This window comes from Oncorhynchus keta, unplaced genomic scaffold, assembly GCF_023373465.1.
Source record: "Oncorhynchus keta strain PuntledgeMale-10-30-2019 unplaced genomic scaffold, Oket_V2 Un_contig_796_pilon_pilon, whole genome shotgun sequence".
NCBI lineage: Eukaryota > Metazoa > Chordata > Actinopteri > Salmoniformes > Salmonidae > Oncorhynchus > Oncorhynchus keta.
In genome coordinates, this window is record NW_026289785.1 from 112,343 (window position 1) to 129,733 (window position 17,391).

At 46.0% G+C, this 17,391-nt stretch overlaps 1 protein-coding gene and 1 long non-coding RNA gene across 8 annotated transcripts; one reads left to right on the forward strand and one right to left on the reverse strand.

Moving 5' to 3' along the window:
• The first annotated feature begins 1,247 nt into the window (after positions 1 to 1,247).
• Positions 1,248 to 3,092, forward strand: LOC118370369 (leukotriene B4 receptor 1-like). The gene has a single exon (XM_035755326.2). It carries the CDS (start codon positions 1,307 to 1,309, stop codon positions 2,261 to 2,263), a length of 957 nt encoding a protein of 318 aa, XP_035611219.1. The 5' UTR covers positions 1,248 to 1,306; the 3' UTR covers positions 2,264 to 3,092.
• Positions 3,093 to 4,377: 1,285 nt separating this feature from the next.
• On the reverse strand, positions 4,378 to 10,374 carry LOC127926621 (uncharacterized). 7 transcript variants are annotated; one of them, XR_008124564.1, is made up of 4 exons: positions 9,119 to 10,374; positions 8,449 to 8,512; positions 4,917 to 5,940; positions 4,378 to 4,867 (listed from the first exon to the last, which is right to left on the reverse strand). It is a non-coding gene; the product is annotated as an uncharacterized LOC127926621 (long non-coding RNA). The 7 variants fall into 7 exon arrangements; XR_008124569.1 differs by lacking the exons at positions 8,449 to 8,512; positions 9,119 to 10,374 and having other exon boundaries at positions 4,917 to 5,044; positions 5,621 to 5,684; positions 5,749 to 6,323; XR_008124567.1 differs by lacking the exon at positions 8,449 to 8,512 and having other exon boundaries at positions 4,917 to 5,876; positions 9,055 to 10,374.
• Between the last annotated feature and the right edge of the window lie 7,017 nt (positions 10,375 to 17,391).

Genomic DNA, 17,391 nt, shown 5'->3' on the forward strand with positions numbered 1-17,391 from the left:
CATTATTTGTTGTTAATTCGGGGCTATTTAAACTTCCAGGGCCCGCCTGCTTTTGTGCGGGCTTATTCCTGTCTGTCAGTGGTAGTTTTGTTTGGCTTAATCCTGTCTGTCAGTGGTAGAGTTTTGCTTAGCATAATCCTGTCTGTCAGTGGTAGGTTTGTTTTGCTTATTCCTGTCTGTCAGTGGTAGAGTTTTGTTTTGCTTATTCCTGTCTGTCAGTGGTAGAGTTTTGTTTAGCTTATTCCTGTCTGTCAGTGGTAGTTTTGTTTTGCTTATTCCTGTCTGTCAGTGGTAGAGTTTTGCTTATTCCTGTCTGTCAGTGGTAGAGTTTTGTTTTGCTTATTCCTGTCTGTCAGTGGTAGAGTTTTGTTTTGCTTATTCCTGTCTGTCAGTGGTAGAGTTTTGTTTAGCTTATTCCTGTCTGTCAGTGGTAGTTTTGTTTTGCTTATTCCTGTCTGTCAGTGGTAGAGTTTTGTTTTGCTTATTCCTGTCTGTCAGTGGTAGAGTTTTGTTTAGCTTAATCCTGTCTGTCAGTGGTAGAGTTTTGTTTGGCTTAATCCTGTCTGTCAGTGGTAGAGTTTTGTTTTGCTTAATCCTGTCTGTCAGTGGTAGAGTTTTGTTTGGCTTAATCCTGTCTGTCAGTGGTAGAGTTTTGTTTTGCTTATTCCTGTCTGTCAGTGGTAGTTTTGTTTGGCTTATTCCTGTCTGTCAGTGGTAGTTTTGTTTGGCTTATTCCTGTCTGTCAGTGGTAGAGTTTTGTTTGGCTTATTCCTGTCTGTCAGTGGTAGTTTTGTTTAGCTTATTCCTGTCTTTCAGTGGTAGAGTTTTGTTTGGCTTAATCCTGTCTGTCAGTGGTAGTTTTGTTTAGCTTATTCCTGTCTGTCAGTGGTAGTTTTGTTTGGCTTAATCCTGTCTGTCAGTGGTAGAGTTTTGTTTTGCTTATTCCTGTCTGTCAGTGGTAGAGTTTTGTTTTGCTTATATGTATTTTTGCTGTTTGTTATTTTCCCTGGTTTTGGGGGACTCATCTGTTTATTGTTCATTGTGCCTCTATGTTGGCTAGACCCAGCTGAATAAATACATCTACATTGGAAGCCTTGCTCTCTTTGACTCCACACCCACCACTCCTAGCTTTCCTGACAACATGGCCTTTCCCTAATTACCTATTCACTAACACTCAATTTGGTTAGCAAATTCACAGTACAGATAAACAACGGTTGCAAATAATATACCTCACATGAACACTGTGTTTCATCTGACTGCCTGTTACTCTGAGACATTTGCCGGTCGTCTTGACTCACTGCTAGAAATGGAGCAACACAACTCTTCCACCTTCATCTCCTTCACCCTAAACTCCTCCAACTCTAATGCCTCCTTCCTCAGTCCTGCACCCATCCCTTGGAACCGTGATGGTCTGGCCCCTGGCGTGGTCCTGTCTCTTTGCTTCCTTATCGGCATACCCGGGAACATCGCAGTGATAGTTGTCCTCTGTCGGAACCACGATCTATCCAGTTTGAGCCGGAGACTGATGTTGAACTTGGCTGCATCAGACCTGCTATGCCTTGTCACTCTGCCTGCATGGATCCACAGCATTCTGTTTAGCTGGATAATGGGTCGGGCTATTTGCAAGTTAATGTCCTTCCTGATTTACTGTAGCATCTACACCAGCTTGTTGACTATCACGCTTCTGAGCATCCAGCGTTACCTCCAGGTTCTGTATCCACAGACGTGGGCCTTGCTGGGAGTGGCAAAGGAAAGAGGACTGCTGGTTGTCCTGTGGGGGGCCGCCGGGGTCCTATCTATCCCTTATTGGGTGGTGCGAGATTTGAAGCAGGATGAGAATGGACATTTACAGTGTATGTTTGTTTTCGCGTCAGACGCTCAGCAAGTGGCCGTGTTGCTCCTACAGACTGTTCTGGGATTTGTAGTTCCTTTCTCCATCATGGCCACGGCCTATATCCGCCTCCACCGAAGAGTGAACCAAACAGCGTTTTTCAGGAGCCCCAAGATGACCAGATTAGTGACCAGTATAATAGTGACATTTTCCGTTCTTTGGACTCCTCACCATGTCATGAACTTGCTGGGATTGTCAGCAATCTTTGTAGGGGATAAGGCTCTGAGAGGAGTCTGGGAGGCCCATTGGAGAATTGTTGGATCTCTGACCTTCATCAACAGCTGTTTGGACCCATTCCTCTACGCCTTTGCCTGCAGAAACACCCACCCAGAGAACAGTACCAATCCAGTCTGTCTCAGTCGTCCCCATTGATCCCAAAGCCACAATCTGTAAGATTTCGAGCCATCTCATTGGCAATTTCCACAGTATAATAATGAATATTGTTTGAAATCAAATCTGGAAAACATTTCAAATGTAAATCAGAGAGTATATTAAAGGGGAACGTTCAGGAATTTACAACAACTGAAAGTGGTCTATGGGACAGGAGAAACTATATTCCATGGTTCAGTTTTCATTCATTTTTTCCATCCACTAGCAAACTATTAAGGGAAGTCATAGGGGCATGTGTGCATGTTTATTAGTATTATTTATGTCATAATCACCTTTAAATAACATCAAACCAAATGTGGAGTTAATTTGAGTTGATTTGGCTTTGACATTTTGACAATTGCACAAATGCCACTATCACTCCTATTTATTTGTATCGAGAGGTGGATAAAGTTTGTAGGGGCTGTTTAGGGAAAACCAAACCACAGATTACAGTTTTTTCTGGCCCATAGATACTTTCAAGGTGAGGAAGTGACGCAGTGGTCTAAGACACTGCATCTCAGTGCTAGAGGTGTCACTACAGACAACCTGGTTCGAATCCAGACTGTATCACAACCGGACGTGACTGGGAGTCCCGTAGGGCGGCGCACAATTGGCCCAGTATTGTCCGGGTTTGGAAGGCCGTCATCGTAAATAATAATTTGTTCTTAACTGACTTGCCTAGTTAAATAAAATAATCGAACATAAAGGACTGTTGGGATTCCATATGAACACCCACACAATTTTAGCTATAGCATGTGGTTACTCTGCATCCCATGCTCATTACAGTCCTGACTGAGGTCTTGAGATGTTGCTTCAATATATTAACATAGTCTCCCCCTTATGATGCCATCTATGTTGTGAAGTGCACCAGTCCCTCCTGCAGCAAAGCACCCCCACAACATGATGCTGCCACCCCCATGCTTGACGTTTGGGATGGTGTTCGTCGACTTGCAAGCCTCCCCCTTTTCCTCCGAACATAATGATGGTTATTATGGCCAGTTCTATTTCTGTTTCATCAGACCAGAGGACATTTCTTCAAAAAGTATGATCTTTGTCCACATGTGCAGTTGCAAACCGTAGTCTGGCTTTTTTATGCTGATTTTGGAGCAGTGGCTTTTTCCTTGCTGGGCGGCCTTTCAGGTTATGTCGATATGGGATTATTTTACTGTGGATATAGATACTTGTGTACCTGTCTCCTCCAGCATCTTCGCAAGGTCCTTTGCTGTTGTTCTGGGATTGATTTGAGCTTTTTGTACCAAAGTACGTTCTCTCTAGGAGAAAGAACTCGTCTCCTTCCTGAGCGGTATGACGGCTGCATGGTCACATGGTGTTTATACTTGTGTATTATTGTTTGTGCAGATGAATGTGGTACCCTCAGGCGTTTGGAAATTGCTCCGAAGGATGAACCAGACTTGTGGAGGTCTACAATTGTTTTTCTGAGGTCTTGGCTGATTTCTTTTGATTTTCCCATGATTTCAAGCAAAAAGGCGCTGAGGTTGAAGGTAGGCCTTGAAATACATCCACAGGTACACCTCCAATTGACTCAAATTATGTCAATTAGCCTATCAGAATCTTCTAAAGCCATGACATAATTTTCTGGAATTTTCCAAGCTGTTTAAAGGCACAGTCAACTTAGTGTATGTAAACTTCTGACCCACTGGAATTGTGATACAGTGAATTATAAGTGAAATAATCTGTCTGTAAACAACTGTTGGAAAAATGACTTGTGTCATGCACAAAGTAGATGTCCTAACAGACTTGCCAAAACTATAGTTTGTTAACAAGAAATTTGTGGAGTGGTTGAAAAACGAGTTTTAATGACTCCAACCTAAGTGTATGTAAACTTCCGACTACATCAATGCCTTGTATCATATGAAGCTGTACTTAATGTAAAGTCTGACACCTTTGGTCATTCACAACACATACATAAAGGCTTAACGATGTCAACACAAATGTATTTACACGTATTACTAACACCTAAAACAAATAAACATTAAAGACGTGTTCAAACCATACATTTCCTTGTATTTGTACATTTTTTTTAAACAATACAAATACATGAAGTGTCACTAAATCCAACGCTGCTGGATGTTTCCGAACTCAACAGTTTCCTGGCATGTATCAGGAACGGTCCACCACCCACGGGACATCCTGCCAACCTGACACAACTGTGGGAAGTATTGGAGTCAACATGGGCCACCACCCACGGGACATCCTGCCAACCTGACACAACTGTGGGAAGTATTGGAGTCAACATGGGCCACCACCCACGGGACATCCTGCCAACCTGACACAACTGTGGGAAGTATTGGAGTCAACATGGGCCACCACCCACGGGACATCCTGCCAACCTGACACAACTGTGGGAAGTATTGGAGTCAACATGGGCCACCACCCACGGGACATCCTGCCAACCTGACACAACTGTGGGAAGTATTGGAGTCAACATGGGCCACCACCCACGGGACATCCTGCCAACCTGACACAACTGTGGGAAGTATTGGAGTCAACATGGGCCACCACCCACGGGACATCCTGCCAACCTGACACAACTGTGGGAAGTATTGGAGTCAACATGGGCCACCACCCACGGGACATCCTGCCAACCTGACACAACCAGTCAACATGGGCCACCACCCAGGGACATCCTGCCAACCTGACACAACTGTGGGAAGTATTGGAGTCAACATGGGCCACCACCCACGGGACATCCTGCCAACCTGACACAACTGTGGGAAGTATTGGAGTCAACATGGGCCACCACCCACGGGACATCCTGCCAACCTGACACAACTGTGGGAAGTATTGGAGTCAACATGGGCCACCACCCATGGGACATCCTGCCAACCTGACACAACTGTGGGAAGTATTGGAGTCAACATGGGCCACCACCCATGGGACATCCTGCCAACCTGACACAACTGTGGGAAGTATTGGAGTCAACATGGGCCACCACCCATGGGACATCCTGCCAACCTGACACAACTGTGGGAAGTATTGGAGTCAACATGGGCCACCACCCATGGGACATCCTGCCAACCTGACACAACTGTGGGAAGTATTGGAGTCAACATGGGCCACCACCCATGGGACATCCTGCCAACCTGACACAACTGTGGGAAGTATTGGAGTCAACATGGGCCACCACCCATGGGACATCCTGCCAACCTGACACAACTGTGGGAAGTATTGGAGTCAACATGGGCCACCACCCATGGGACATCCTGCCAACCTGACACAACTGTGGGAAGTATTGGAGTCAACATGGGCCACCACCCATGGGACATCCTGCCAACCTGACACAACTGTGGGAAGTATTGGAGTCAACATGGGCCACCACCCATGGGACATCCTGCCAACCTGACACAACTGTGGGAAGTATTGGAGTCAACATGGGCCACCACCCACGGGACATCCTGCCAACCTGACACAACTGTGGGAAGTATTGGAGTCAACATGGGCCACCACCCATGGGACATCCTGCCAACCTGACACAACTGTGGGAAGTATTGGAGTCAACATGGGCCACCACCCACGGGACATCCTGCCAACCTGACACAACTGTGGGAAGTATTGGAGTCAACATGGGCCACCACCCACGGGACATCCTGCCAACCTGACACAACTGTGGGAAGTATTGGAGTCAACATGGGCCACCACCCACGGGACATCCTGCCAACCTGACACAACTGTGGGAAGTATTGGAGTCAACATGGGCCACCACCCATGGGACATCCTGCCAACCTGACACAACTGTGGGAAGTATTGGAGTCAACATGGGCCACCACCCATGGGACATCCTGCCAACCTGACACAACTGTGGGAAGTATTGGAGTCAACATGGGCCACCACCCATGGGACATCCTGCCAACCTGACACAACTGTGGGAAGTATTGGAGTCAACATGGGCCACCACCCATGGGACATCCTGCCAACCTGACACAACTGTGGGAAGTATTGGAGTCAACATGGGCCACCACCCATGGGACATCCTGCCAACCTGACACAACTGTGGGAAGTATTGGAGTCAACATGGGCCACCACCCATGGGACATCCTGCCAACCTGACACAACTGTGGGAAGTATTGGGTCAACATGGGCCACCACCCATGGGACATGCCAACCTGACACAACTGTGGGAAGTATTGGAGTCAACATGGGCCACCACCCATGGGACATCCTGCCAACCTGACACAACTGTGGGAAGTATTGGAGTCAACATGGGCCACCACCCATGGGACATCCTGCCAACCTGACACAACTGTGGGAAGTATTGGAGTCAACATGGGCCACCACCCATGGGACATCCTGCCAACCTGACACAACTGTGGGAAGTATTGGAGTCAACATGGGCCACCACCCATGGGACATCCTGCCAACCTGACACAACTGTGGGAAGTATTGGAGTCAACATGGGCCACCACCCATGGGACATCCTGCCAACCTGACACAACTGTGGGAAGTATTGGAGTCAACATGGGCCACCACCCATGGGACATCCTGCCAACCTGACACAACTGTGGGAAGTATTGGAGTCAACATGGGCCACCACCCATGGGACATCCTGCCAACCTGACACAACTGTGGGAAGTATTGGAGTCAACATGGGCCACCACCCATGGGACATCCTGCCAACCTGACACAACTGTGGGAAGTATTGGAGTCACCACCCATGGGCCACCACATGGGCCACCATCCTGGGACACCTGCCACTGACACAACTGTGGGAAGTATTGGAGTCAACATGGGCCACCACCCATGGGACATCCTGCCAACCTGACACAACTGTGGGAAGTATTGGAGTCAACATGGGCCACCACCCATGGGACATCCTGCCAACCTGACACAACTGTGGGAAGTATTGGAGTCAACATGGGCCACCACCCATGGGACATCCTGCCAACCTGACACAACTGTGGGAAGTATTGGAGTCAACATGGGCCACCACCCATGGGACATCCTGCCAACCTGACACAACTGTGGGAAGTATTGGAGTCAACATGGGCCACCACCCTGGGACATCCTGCCAACCTGACACAACTGTGGGAAGTATTGGAGTCAACATGGGCCACCACCCATGGGACATCCTGCCAACCTGACACAACTGTGGGAAGTATTGGAGTCAACATGGGCCACCACCCATGGGACATCCTGCCAACCTGACACAACTGTGGGAAGTATTGGAGTCAACATGGGCCACCACCCATGGGACATCCTGCCAACCTGACACAACTGTGGGAAGTATTGGAGTCAACATGGGCCACCACCCATGGGACATCCTGCCAACCTGACACAACTGTGGGAAGTATTGGAGTCAACATGGGCCACCACCCATGGGACATCCTGCCAACCTGACACAACTGTGGGAAGTATTGGAGTCAACATGGGCCACCACCCATGGGACATCCTGCCAACCTGACACAACTGTGGGAAGTATTGGAGTCAACATGGGCCACCACCCATGGGACATCCTGCCAACCTGACACAACTGTGGGAAGTATTGGAGTCAACATGGGCCACCACCCATGGGACATCCTGCCAACCTGACACAACTGTGGGAAGTATTGGAGTCAACATGGGCCACCACCCATGGGACATCCTGCCAACCTGACACAACTGTGGGAAGTATTGGAGTCAACATGGGCCACCACCCATGGGACATCCTGCCAACCTGACACAACTGTGGGAAGTATTGGAGTCAACATGGGCCACCACCCATGGGACATCCTGCCAACCTGACACAACTGTGGGAAGTATTGGAGTCAACATGGGCCACCACCCATGGGACATCCTGCCAACCTGACACAACTGTGGGAAGTATTGGAGTCAACATGGGCCACCACCCATGGGACATCCTGCCAACCTGACACAACTGTGGGAAGTATTGGAGTCAACATGGGCCACCACCCATGGGACATCCTGCCAACCTGACACAACTGTGGGAAGTATTGGAGTCAACATGGGCCACCACCCATGGGACATCCTGCCAACCTGACACAACTGTGGGAAGTATTGGAGTCAACATGGGCCACCACCCATGGGACATCCTGCCAACCTGACACAACTGTGGGAAGTATTGAGTGCCAACCAACATGGGCCACCACCCACGGGACATCCTGCCAACCTGACACAACTGTGGGAAGTATTGGAGTCAACATGGGCCACCACCCATGGGACATCCTGCCAACCTGACACAACTGTGGGAAGTATTGGAGTCAACATGGGCCACCACCCACGGGACATCCTGCCAACCTGACACAACTGTGGGAAGTATTGGAGTCAACATGGGCCACCACCCATGGGACATCCTGCCAACCTGACACAACTGTGGGAAGTATTGGAGTCAACATGGGCCACCACCCATGGGACATCCTGCCAACCTGACACAACTGTGGGAAGTATTGGAGTCAACATGGGCCACCACCCATGGGACATCCTGCCAACCTGACACAACTGTGGGAAGTATTGGAGTCAACATGGGCCACCACCCATGGGACATCCTGCCAACCTGACACAACTGTGGGAAGTATTGGAGTCAACATGGGCCACCACCCATGGGACATCCTGCCAACCTGACACAACTGTGGGAAGTATTGGAGTCAACATGGGCCACCACCCATGGGACATCCTGCCAACCTGACAACTGTGGGAAGTATTGGAGTCAACATGGGCCACCACCCATGGGACATCCTGCCAACCTGACACAACTGTGGGCCACCACCCATGGGACATCCTGCCAACCTGGGAAGTATTGGAGTCAACATGGGCCACCACCCATGGGACATCCTGCCAACCTGACACAACTGTGGGAAGTATTGGAGTCAACATGGGCCACCACCCATGGGACATCCTGCCAACCTGACACAACTGTGGGAAGTATTGGAGTCAACATGGGCCACCACCCACGGGACATCCTGCCTACCTGACACAACTGTGGGAAGTATTGGAGTCAACATGGGTCACCACCCATGGGACATCCTGCCAACCTGACACAACTGTGGGAAGTATTGGAGTCAACATGGGCCGGCATCCTTGTTGAACGCTTTCGACATCTTGTAGAGTCCCTGCCTTGACGAATTGAGGCTGTTCCAAGGGCAAAAGAGAAAAGAGGGGTTGCAAATCAATATTAGGAAGGTGTTCCTAATGTTTTGTTATACTCAGTGTACATTACGTAGGCCACCTATGAGTCACAGACATGCATGTTCTGATTTCCTGGAAAGAGTGCATTCCACAATGAGTCAAGTCTTTCAGGGGGGCACAGCAGGTTAGATGTTCATTATAAACGTCTCCAACGTCTCCAGGCCGTAGAAATTGATATCATACATCTTGAAGAGTATGAGAGAGAGTAGTGAATAAGTTGAGCCAATGGGAATTGATGGTGGTGATTACTGTAAAATACATCCCACGTGTATAAAACACTGCTACAGAGAAACAGATCGAGAGTACAGAAGAGCCAATGTAAGCATTGTAAAGATGTCATGTAAATAATGGTTGATTAATGCATGTGTGAGGGTAAATCAATGAATAACAATGGCTGGTAAAACTGCCAAGTGGTACTGTATAACTCAATGCACTCAGGATATTTACATGTATTTTCCAGTCAGATGTAATATCAACAGGAACTGACAAACTGTAATATCCTGTGTTTCTCAGAGTCGTGGCTGAACAAGGACATGGATAATACTGTATATATAGTATATGTACATGTAACTGTTTTTCTATACATCATCAAAACCGAACGGCAGCTTCAGGAAAAGTTAAGGGGGAGGTGTATGTATGTCCCGGTCACGACTTCCACCGAAGGTGGCTCCTTCTCCCTGTTCAGGCGGCGCTCGGAGGTCATCGTCACCGGCCTACTAGCTGCCACCGATCCCTTTTTCTTTTTCTGTTGGTTTTGTCTTGATTGGTTTCACCTGTTGCTTATTTTGGTTAATTTATAGTCTATTTAAACTTCCAGTGCCCGCCTGCTTGTGTGCTTATTCCTACTGTCAGTGGTGAAGTTGGTTTTCTCCTGCGTAATTTGTTGTATGTTATTCTCCTGGTTTTTGAAGACATACCTGTTTTATGGTCATTGCCTTTTTGTTGGCTAGACCAAGCGAAATAAAGGCATTCATTTGGAAGTATTGCTCTCTGCGCCTGACTCTACACCCACCACTCCTAGAATTCCGTGACATTCCCTTTGTTAGCAACAGCTGGCGCGCAATCTCTAATATTAGTCTCAAGGTTTTGCTCGCCTGAGTTAGAATACTTAATGATAAACTGCAGACAATAATATTTACCAAGAGAGTTTTCATACTGTATATTGTTTTCCATAGCTGTCTATTTACCACCACAAACCGATTCTGGCGCTAAGACCACACTCAACGAGCTGTATAGAGCCATAAGCAAACAAGGAAAGACACATCCAGAGGCAGCGCTCCTAGTGGGGAAACTGAAATCTGTCTTACCTCATTTTTACCAGAATGTCACTAGTGCAACTAGAGGTGAAAAAACTCTAGATCACCTTTACTCCACACACAGAGGTGCATACAAAGCTTTCCTCACCCTGCCTTTGGCAAATCTAACCATAACTACATCCTCCTGATTCCTGCTTACAAGCAAAAACTAAAGCAGGAAGTACCAGTCTACCTCATCTACTCAATACGTAAGTGGTCCGATAAAGCGGATGCTAAGCTACAGGACTGTTTCTCTAGCACAGACTGGAACATGTTCCAGGATTCATCCAATAACATTGAGGAGTTTAACACATCCGTCACCGGCTTCATTAATAAGTGCATCGACGACGTCGTCCCCACAGTGACCGTTCGCACATATCCAGATCAGAAGCCATGGATTAAAGGCAACACCCTCACTGAGCGACCTAAAGGCTTGAGCTGCCGCTTTCAAGGAGTGGGACACTAATCTGGACACTTATAAGAAATCCCTCTACGACCTCAGACGAGTCATCAAACAATCAAAACATAAATACAGGACTAACATCAAATCTTACTACACTGGCTCTGATGCTCATCGGATGTGGCAAACTATCATGGATTACAAATGGAAATCCAGCCACGAGCTGACCAGTGACGTGAGCCTACCAGACGAGCTAAATTCCTTCTATGCTCACTTTGAGGCAAGCAACACTGAACCGTGCATGAGAGCACTAACTGTTCCAGACAACTGTGTGATCTCGCTCTCCGTAGCTGATGTGAGAAAGACGTGGTTAACATTCACAAGGCCGCGGGGCCAGACGTTGGGACAGATTCACATACTATCCCAACAGATCCACAAATGACACAATCTCTATTGCACTCCACACTGCCCTCTCCCACCTGGACAACAGGAACATCTACGCCCTCAGATCCTCTCTAAGCTGCACCATTGAGAGCATCTTGACTGGCGTCATCACCGCTTGGTATGGCAACTGCTTGGCATCCGACCACAAGGTCGACCACTCTCTGCCATCCAGGACTTCTATACCAGGTGGTGTCAGAGGAAGGCCCTGAAAAAATGGTCAAAGACTCCAGCCCCCCCCCATGTCATAGACTGCTTCTTCCCCCAAGCCATAAGACTGCTAAATAGTTAACCAATAGCTCCCCGGACTATCTTCACTGACTGTTTTGACTCATCACATACACTTTATTATATTTTCTGTTGACTAGTTACTTTATCCCTACCTACACAGTATGCGCAGTACATATCTACCTCAATTATCTCGTACTCCTGCACATCGACTCAGTACTGGTGCCCCGTGTATATAGCCAAGTTATTGTTACTCATTGTGCATTTATTCCTTGTATTCTTCTTCTTCTACCATTTCTATTGTTCTCTCTGTATTATTGGGAAAGGCCCGCCAGTCAGCATTTCACTGCTAGTCTACACCTGTTGTTTACAAAGCATGTGACAATTTAAATGGTACTTGGTATGAATTCCAGCATAATGCTTTTGGGAAAGAGATCAATCATATGCTAAATATTGACAAGGCCATTTCTACCAGGCATTGTGTACGGTACAGTGCCTGAACCTGACTGGTTTTGACAATGGGGCATTGTATTGTTGCAGAGCCGAGGGGCTGTGTGAATAACAGAACAAGCTAAAGATATTTCTAGAGAGAGGAAAAATCCTCAAAGGCTTTTCTCCAAGTCTCTGCCAACTGACATCCATTCATTTACTGTATTATATTTCCCTCAGTTTCCAATACTTCACTGCATGCCAGACCTGAGTTCAAGTACAATCCCCATAGGAGAACCCTTTGAAGAACCCTTTTTGGTTCCAGGTAGAACCCTTTCCACAAAAGGTTCTACATGGAACTCAAAAGGGTTCTACCTGTAACCAAAGGGTTCTCCAATGGGGACAGCCGAAAAACTTTATAAGGTTCTCAATAGCACCTTTTTTTTCTGAGAGTGTACTTGAACTCAGTACAGCCGAAGAACACTTTTGGAGCCCTTTTTTGTGAGAGTACACTGTTTGAAATCTTTCACCTACTTTATGCTTTTGATTTAGACCATATGGAGTGCCAGATGGGAGGAGTTTGTAATTGTGGGACTGTTCTAATGGGTCCTTTGCACCAGGCAAGCACAGATAAACCATTTTAAATGACTTTAAATATTATTTGAACACAGGTCTGAAACTCCCCAGAATGTTGTGCTCTCCGGAATGTTGTGCTCCCCGGAATGTTGTTCTCCACAGAATGTTGTGCTCCCCGGAATGTTGTTCTCCACAGAATGTTGTGCTCCCCAGAATGTTGTGCTCCCCAGAATGTTGTTCTCCACAGAATGTTGTGCTCCCCAGAATGTTGTTCTCCACAGAATGTTGTGCTCCCCGGAATGTTGTTCTCCACAGAATGTTGTGCTCCACAGAATGTTGTGCTCCCCGGAATGTTGTGCTCCACAGAATGTTGTTCTCCACAGAATGTTGTGCTCCACAGAATGTTGTGCTCCCCAGAATGTTGTGCTCCCCAGAATGTTGTGTTCCCCAGAATGTTGTTCTCCACAGAATGTTGTGTTCCCCAGAATGTTGTGCTCCACAGAATGTTGTGCTCCACAGAATGTTGTGCTCCACAGAATGTTGTGCTCCCCAGAATGTTGTGCTCCCCAGAATGTTGTTCTCCACAGAATGTTGTGCTCTCCAAAATGTTGTGTTCCCCAGAATGTTGTACTGTCCAGAATGTTGCAGTCTCTGAGCACAGAATGTCCCAGGTGGCACACTATTCCCTATACAGTGCACCATGTTCCCTTTATAGTGCACCCTATCCCCTATAAAGTGCTCAAAAGTAGTGCACTGGTCAAAAGTAGTGCACTATAAAGTGAATAAGGTGCTATTGAGGATGCAGTCTCTGTTATATTCCCAGGCATATGTTTTGAGTAATGACTTCAGGTTTACTAGGACGCTCTGCTCGTATTGTTCAGAGTTAAAGAGGTTTTTGTACCATTATGTGAAAGCAGATGACAATTAACATGACACATAGGCCCCTTTGCTTTCTTCAGAAAATCTCCTGTTCGCTTTTAAGTATAATCAATTCCACATTGGCAGCAGTTTTTCACTGCTACACTGAGTTAAAACCCGGCTATATAGACGATGTGGGTCCCAAATGGCACACTGTTTCCTATATAGTGCACTATGTTGACCAGTGCCCTATATGGGGAACAAGGTGCATTTTGGGACACAGACAACGACATGCCACAAGCATTGTGACTAGTTTACCAGCTTCTCCCAGTTGAACTAGCTTTATAACTCTGGCTATATACGAGGTAAGAGATAAGCTTGTCAACTAACTCTGGCTATATACGAGGTAATAACTGTTATGTTTCTTGGGGGAATTGTATGTTTTTTGTACCACCATTTCCATGTATGTATTTTTCACTTTGGGAGACGAATGATGCAATATTTACATTTCATACATTTTGTTTCATGTGTTCTACCTCAGAGTATTGGTATTAAACCTCTAGTATCAAAGCAGCATGTGTTCTACCTCAGAGTATTGGTATTAAACCTCAAGCTGCATGTGTTCTACCTCAGAGTATTGGTATTAAACCTCAAGCAGCATGTGTTCTACCTCAAAGTATTGGTATTAAACCTCAAGCTGCATGTGTTCTACCTCAGAGTATTGGTATTAAACCTCAAGCTGCATGTGTTCTACCTCAGAGTATTGGTATTAAACCTCAAGCTGCATGTGTTCTACCTCAGAGTATTGGTATTAAACCTCAAGCAGCATGTGTTCTACCTCAGAGTATTGGTATTAAACCTCAAGCAGCATGTGTTCTACCTCAGAGTATTGGTATTAAACCTCAAGCTGCATGTGTTCTACCTCAGAGTATTGGTATTAAACCTCAAGCAGCATGTGTTCTACCTCAGAGTATTGGTATTAAACCTCAAGCAGCATGTGTTCTACCTCAGAGTATTGGTATTAAACCTCAAGCAGCATGTGTTCTACCTCAGAGTATTGGTATTAAACCTCAAGCAGCATGTGTTCTACCTCAGAGTATTGGTATTAAACCTCTAGTATCAAAGCAGCATGTGTTCTACCTCAGAGTATTGGTATTAAACCTCTAGCAGCATGTGTTCTACCTCAGAGTATTGGTATTAAACCTCAAGCAGCATGTGTTCTACCTCAGAATATTGGTATTAAACCTCAAGCAGCATGTGTTCTACCTCAGAGTATTGGTATTAAACCTCTAGGATCAAAGCAGCATGTGTTCTACCTCAGAGTATTGGTATTAAACCTCTAGCAGCATGTGTTCTACCTCAGAGTATTGGTATTAAACCTCAAGCAGCATGTGTTCATGAATATTGTTCTAGCATGTGTTCTCAGAGTATTGGTATTAAACCTCTAGCAGCATGTGTTCTACCTCAGAGTATTGGTATTAAACCTCAAGCAGCATGTGTTCTACCTCAGAATATTGGTATTAAACCTCAAGCAGCATGTGTTCTACCTCAGAGTATTGGTATTAAACCTCTAGGATCAAAGCAGCATGTGTTCTACCTCAGAGTATTGGTATTAAACCTCCTTACGCCTCGGTCACACCGACAGCGTTATTGCGCAAAATGTTACGCAGCATCATCTGGATATGTGGGTAACAAAAGTTCAACATTCACCTTTCTGCTACCGTTTCTGTCAAGCCGACTACACATACAGTTTGATGCATAAGTTTGATTAAGTTCTATAAATCCAACATGTGTATCACACAGAACGCACTGCAACTGCCTCGGGCAACGCAATGCTGCAGGACAAAAGCAGCTTTTCATTGGAAATGAATGTACTTCTGGTGTACCAAAATGCAAATGAAGCTGTCGGTGTGATCGAGACTTTACATTGAAACAACAACTACAGCAACAGCAAGCAGGCTGCTCCCTCAACCCCAAGGCAATGTTTACACTCTGACCATACTAAAGTGCATTAGACGTTTGTTACAGGCTATATGCTACGATGATTGAAGTGGTTTTGAGAGATGTTATTATTTTTATTTTATTTAACCTTTATTTAACTAGGCAGTTAAGAATTACAATGACCACCTACCAAAAGGCAAAAGGCCTCCTGCGGGGATGGAATTAAACATTTTAAAAATTATATAAAAATATAGGACAAAAAACACATCACGACAAAAGAGACAACAAAACACTACATAAAGAGTGGCAAACTATCATGGATTACTACAACAACACAGCATGGTAGCAACACAACATGACAACAACATGGTAGCAACAAAACATGGCAGCAGCACAACATGGCAGCAGCACAAAACATGTTACAAACATTATTGGGCACAGACAACAGCACAAAGGGCAAGAAGGTAGAGACAACAATACATCACGCAAAGCAGTCACAACTGTCAGTAAGAGTGTCCATGATTGAGTCTTTGAATGAAGAGATTGAGATAAAACTGTCCAGTGAGCAACCCAGGATGTGTGTGCTTTGGGGACCTTTAACAGAATGTCAAATCTAATCAAATATGATTGGTCACCTACACGTGTTTAGCAGATGTTATTGCGGGTGTAGCGAAATGCTTGTGCTTCTAGCTCTGACAGTGCAGTAATATCTAACAAGTAATATCTGACAATTTCACAACATATACCCAGTACACACAAATCTAAGTAAGGAATGGGTTTAAGAGTATATATATATATATATGGACGAGCGATGTCAGAGCGGCATGGACTAAGATACAGAAGAATAATCTAGAATACAGCATATTCATATGACATTATTAAAATGGCGCCGAAGAGGATGACTGATGTTTTACATGCTTCTAACCAACTGTGCTATTTTGTTAGATTTTTGGAGTTGTTGGTAATTTATGTTTTAACTTATTTTGTACATAATGTTGCTGCTACCATCTCTTATGACCAAAAATAACTTTTGGACATCAGAACCGCGATTACTCACCTCGAACTGGAAGAAGCTTTTTCCTTTAACGAGACCGACGAGAACAAACAAGAAAATGCTCATCCAGAAGCGGCGCTCCTAGTGGCAGGCAAACTTAAATCAGTTTTACCAACTCTTTACCAGCATGTCACATGTGCAACCAAAGGGGGAAAAAAGAAGCTCTCCCCACCCTCCATTTGGCAAATCTGACCAGAGTTCTATCCTCCTGATTCCTGCTTACAAGCTAAAACTAAAGCAGGAAGTACCAGTGACTCGGAAGTTGTCAGATGATGTGGATGCTACGCAACAGGTCTGTTTTGCTAGCACAGACTGAAATATGTTCTGCAATTCATCCAATGACATTGAGGAGTATACCACCTCAGTCATCGGCTTCATCAATAAGTGCATCGACGACGTCATCCCCACAGTGACCGTACGTACATATCCCAACCAGAAGCCATGGATAAACAACATCCGCATCAAGCTAAAGGCTAGAGCTGCCGCTTTCAAGGAGTGGGACACTAATCCCGCTATGCCCTCAGACGAACCACCAAACATGCAAAGTGTCAATACAGGACTAAGATTGAATCCTACTACACCGGCTCTGACACTCGTCACATGTGGCAGGGCTTGAAAACTATTATGGACTACAAAGGGAAACTCAGCCACGAGCTGCCCAGTGACGCAAGCCTACCAGATGAGCTAAATGCCTTTTTATGTTTGCTTCGAGGCAAGCAACACTGAAGCACGCATGAGAGCACCAGCTGTTCTGGATGACTGTGTGATA

Excerpts from the sequence above, each read along its gene's own strand:
- LOC118370369 (XM_035755326.2), top strand. The coding sequence starts at position 1,307 with ATGGAGCAACACAACTCTTCCACCTTCATCTCCTTCACCCTAAACTCC.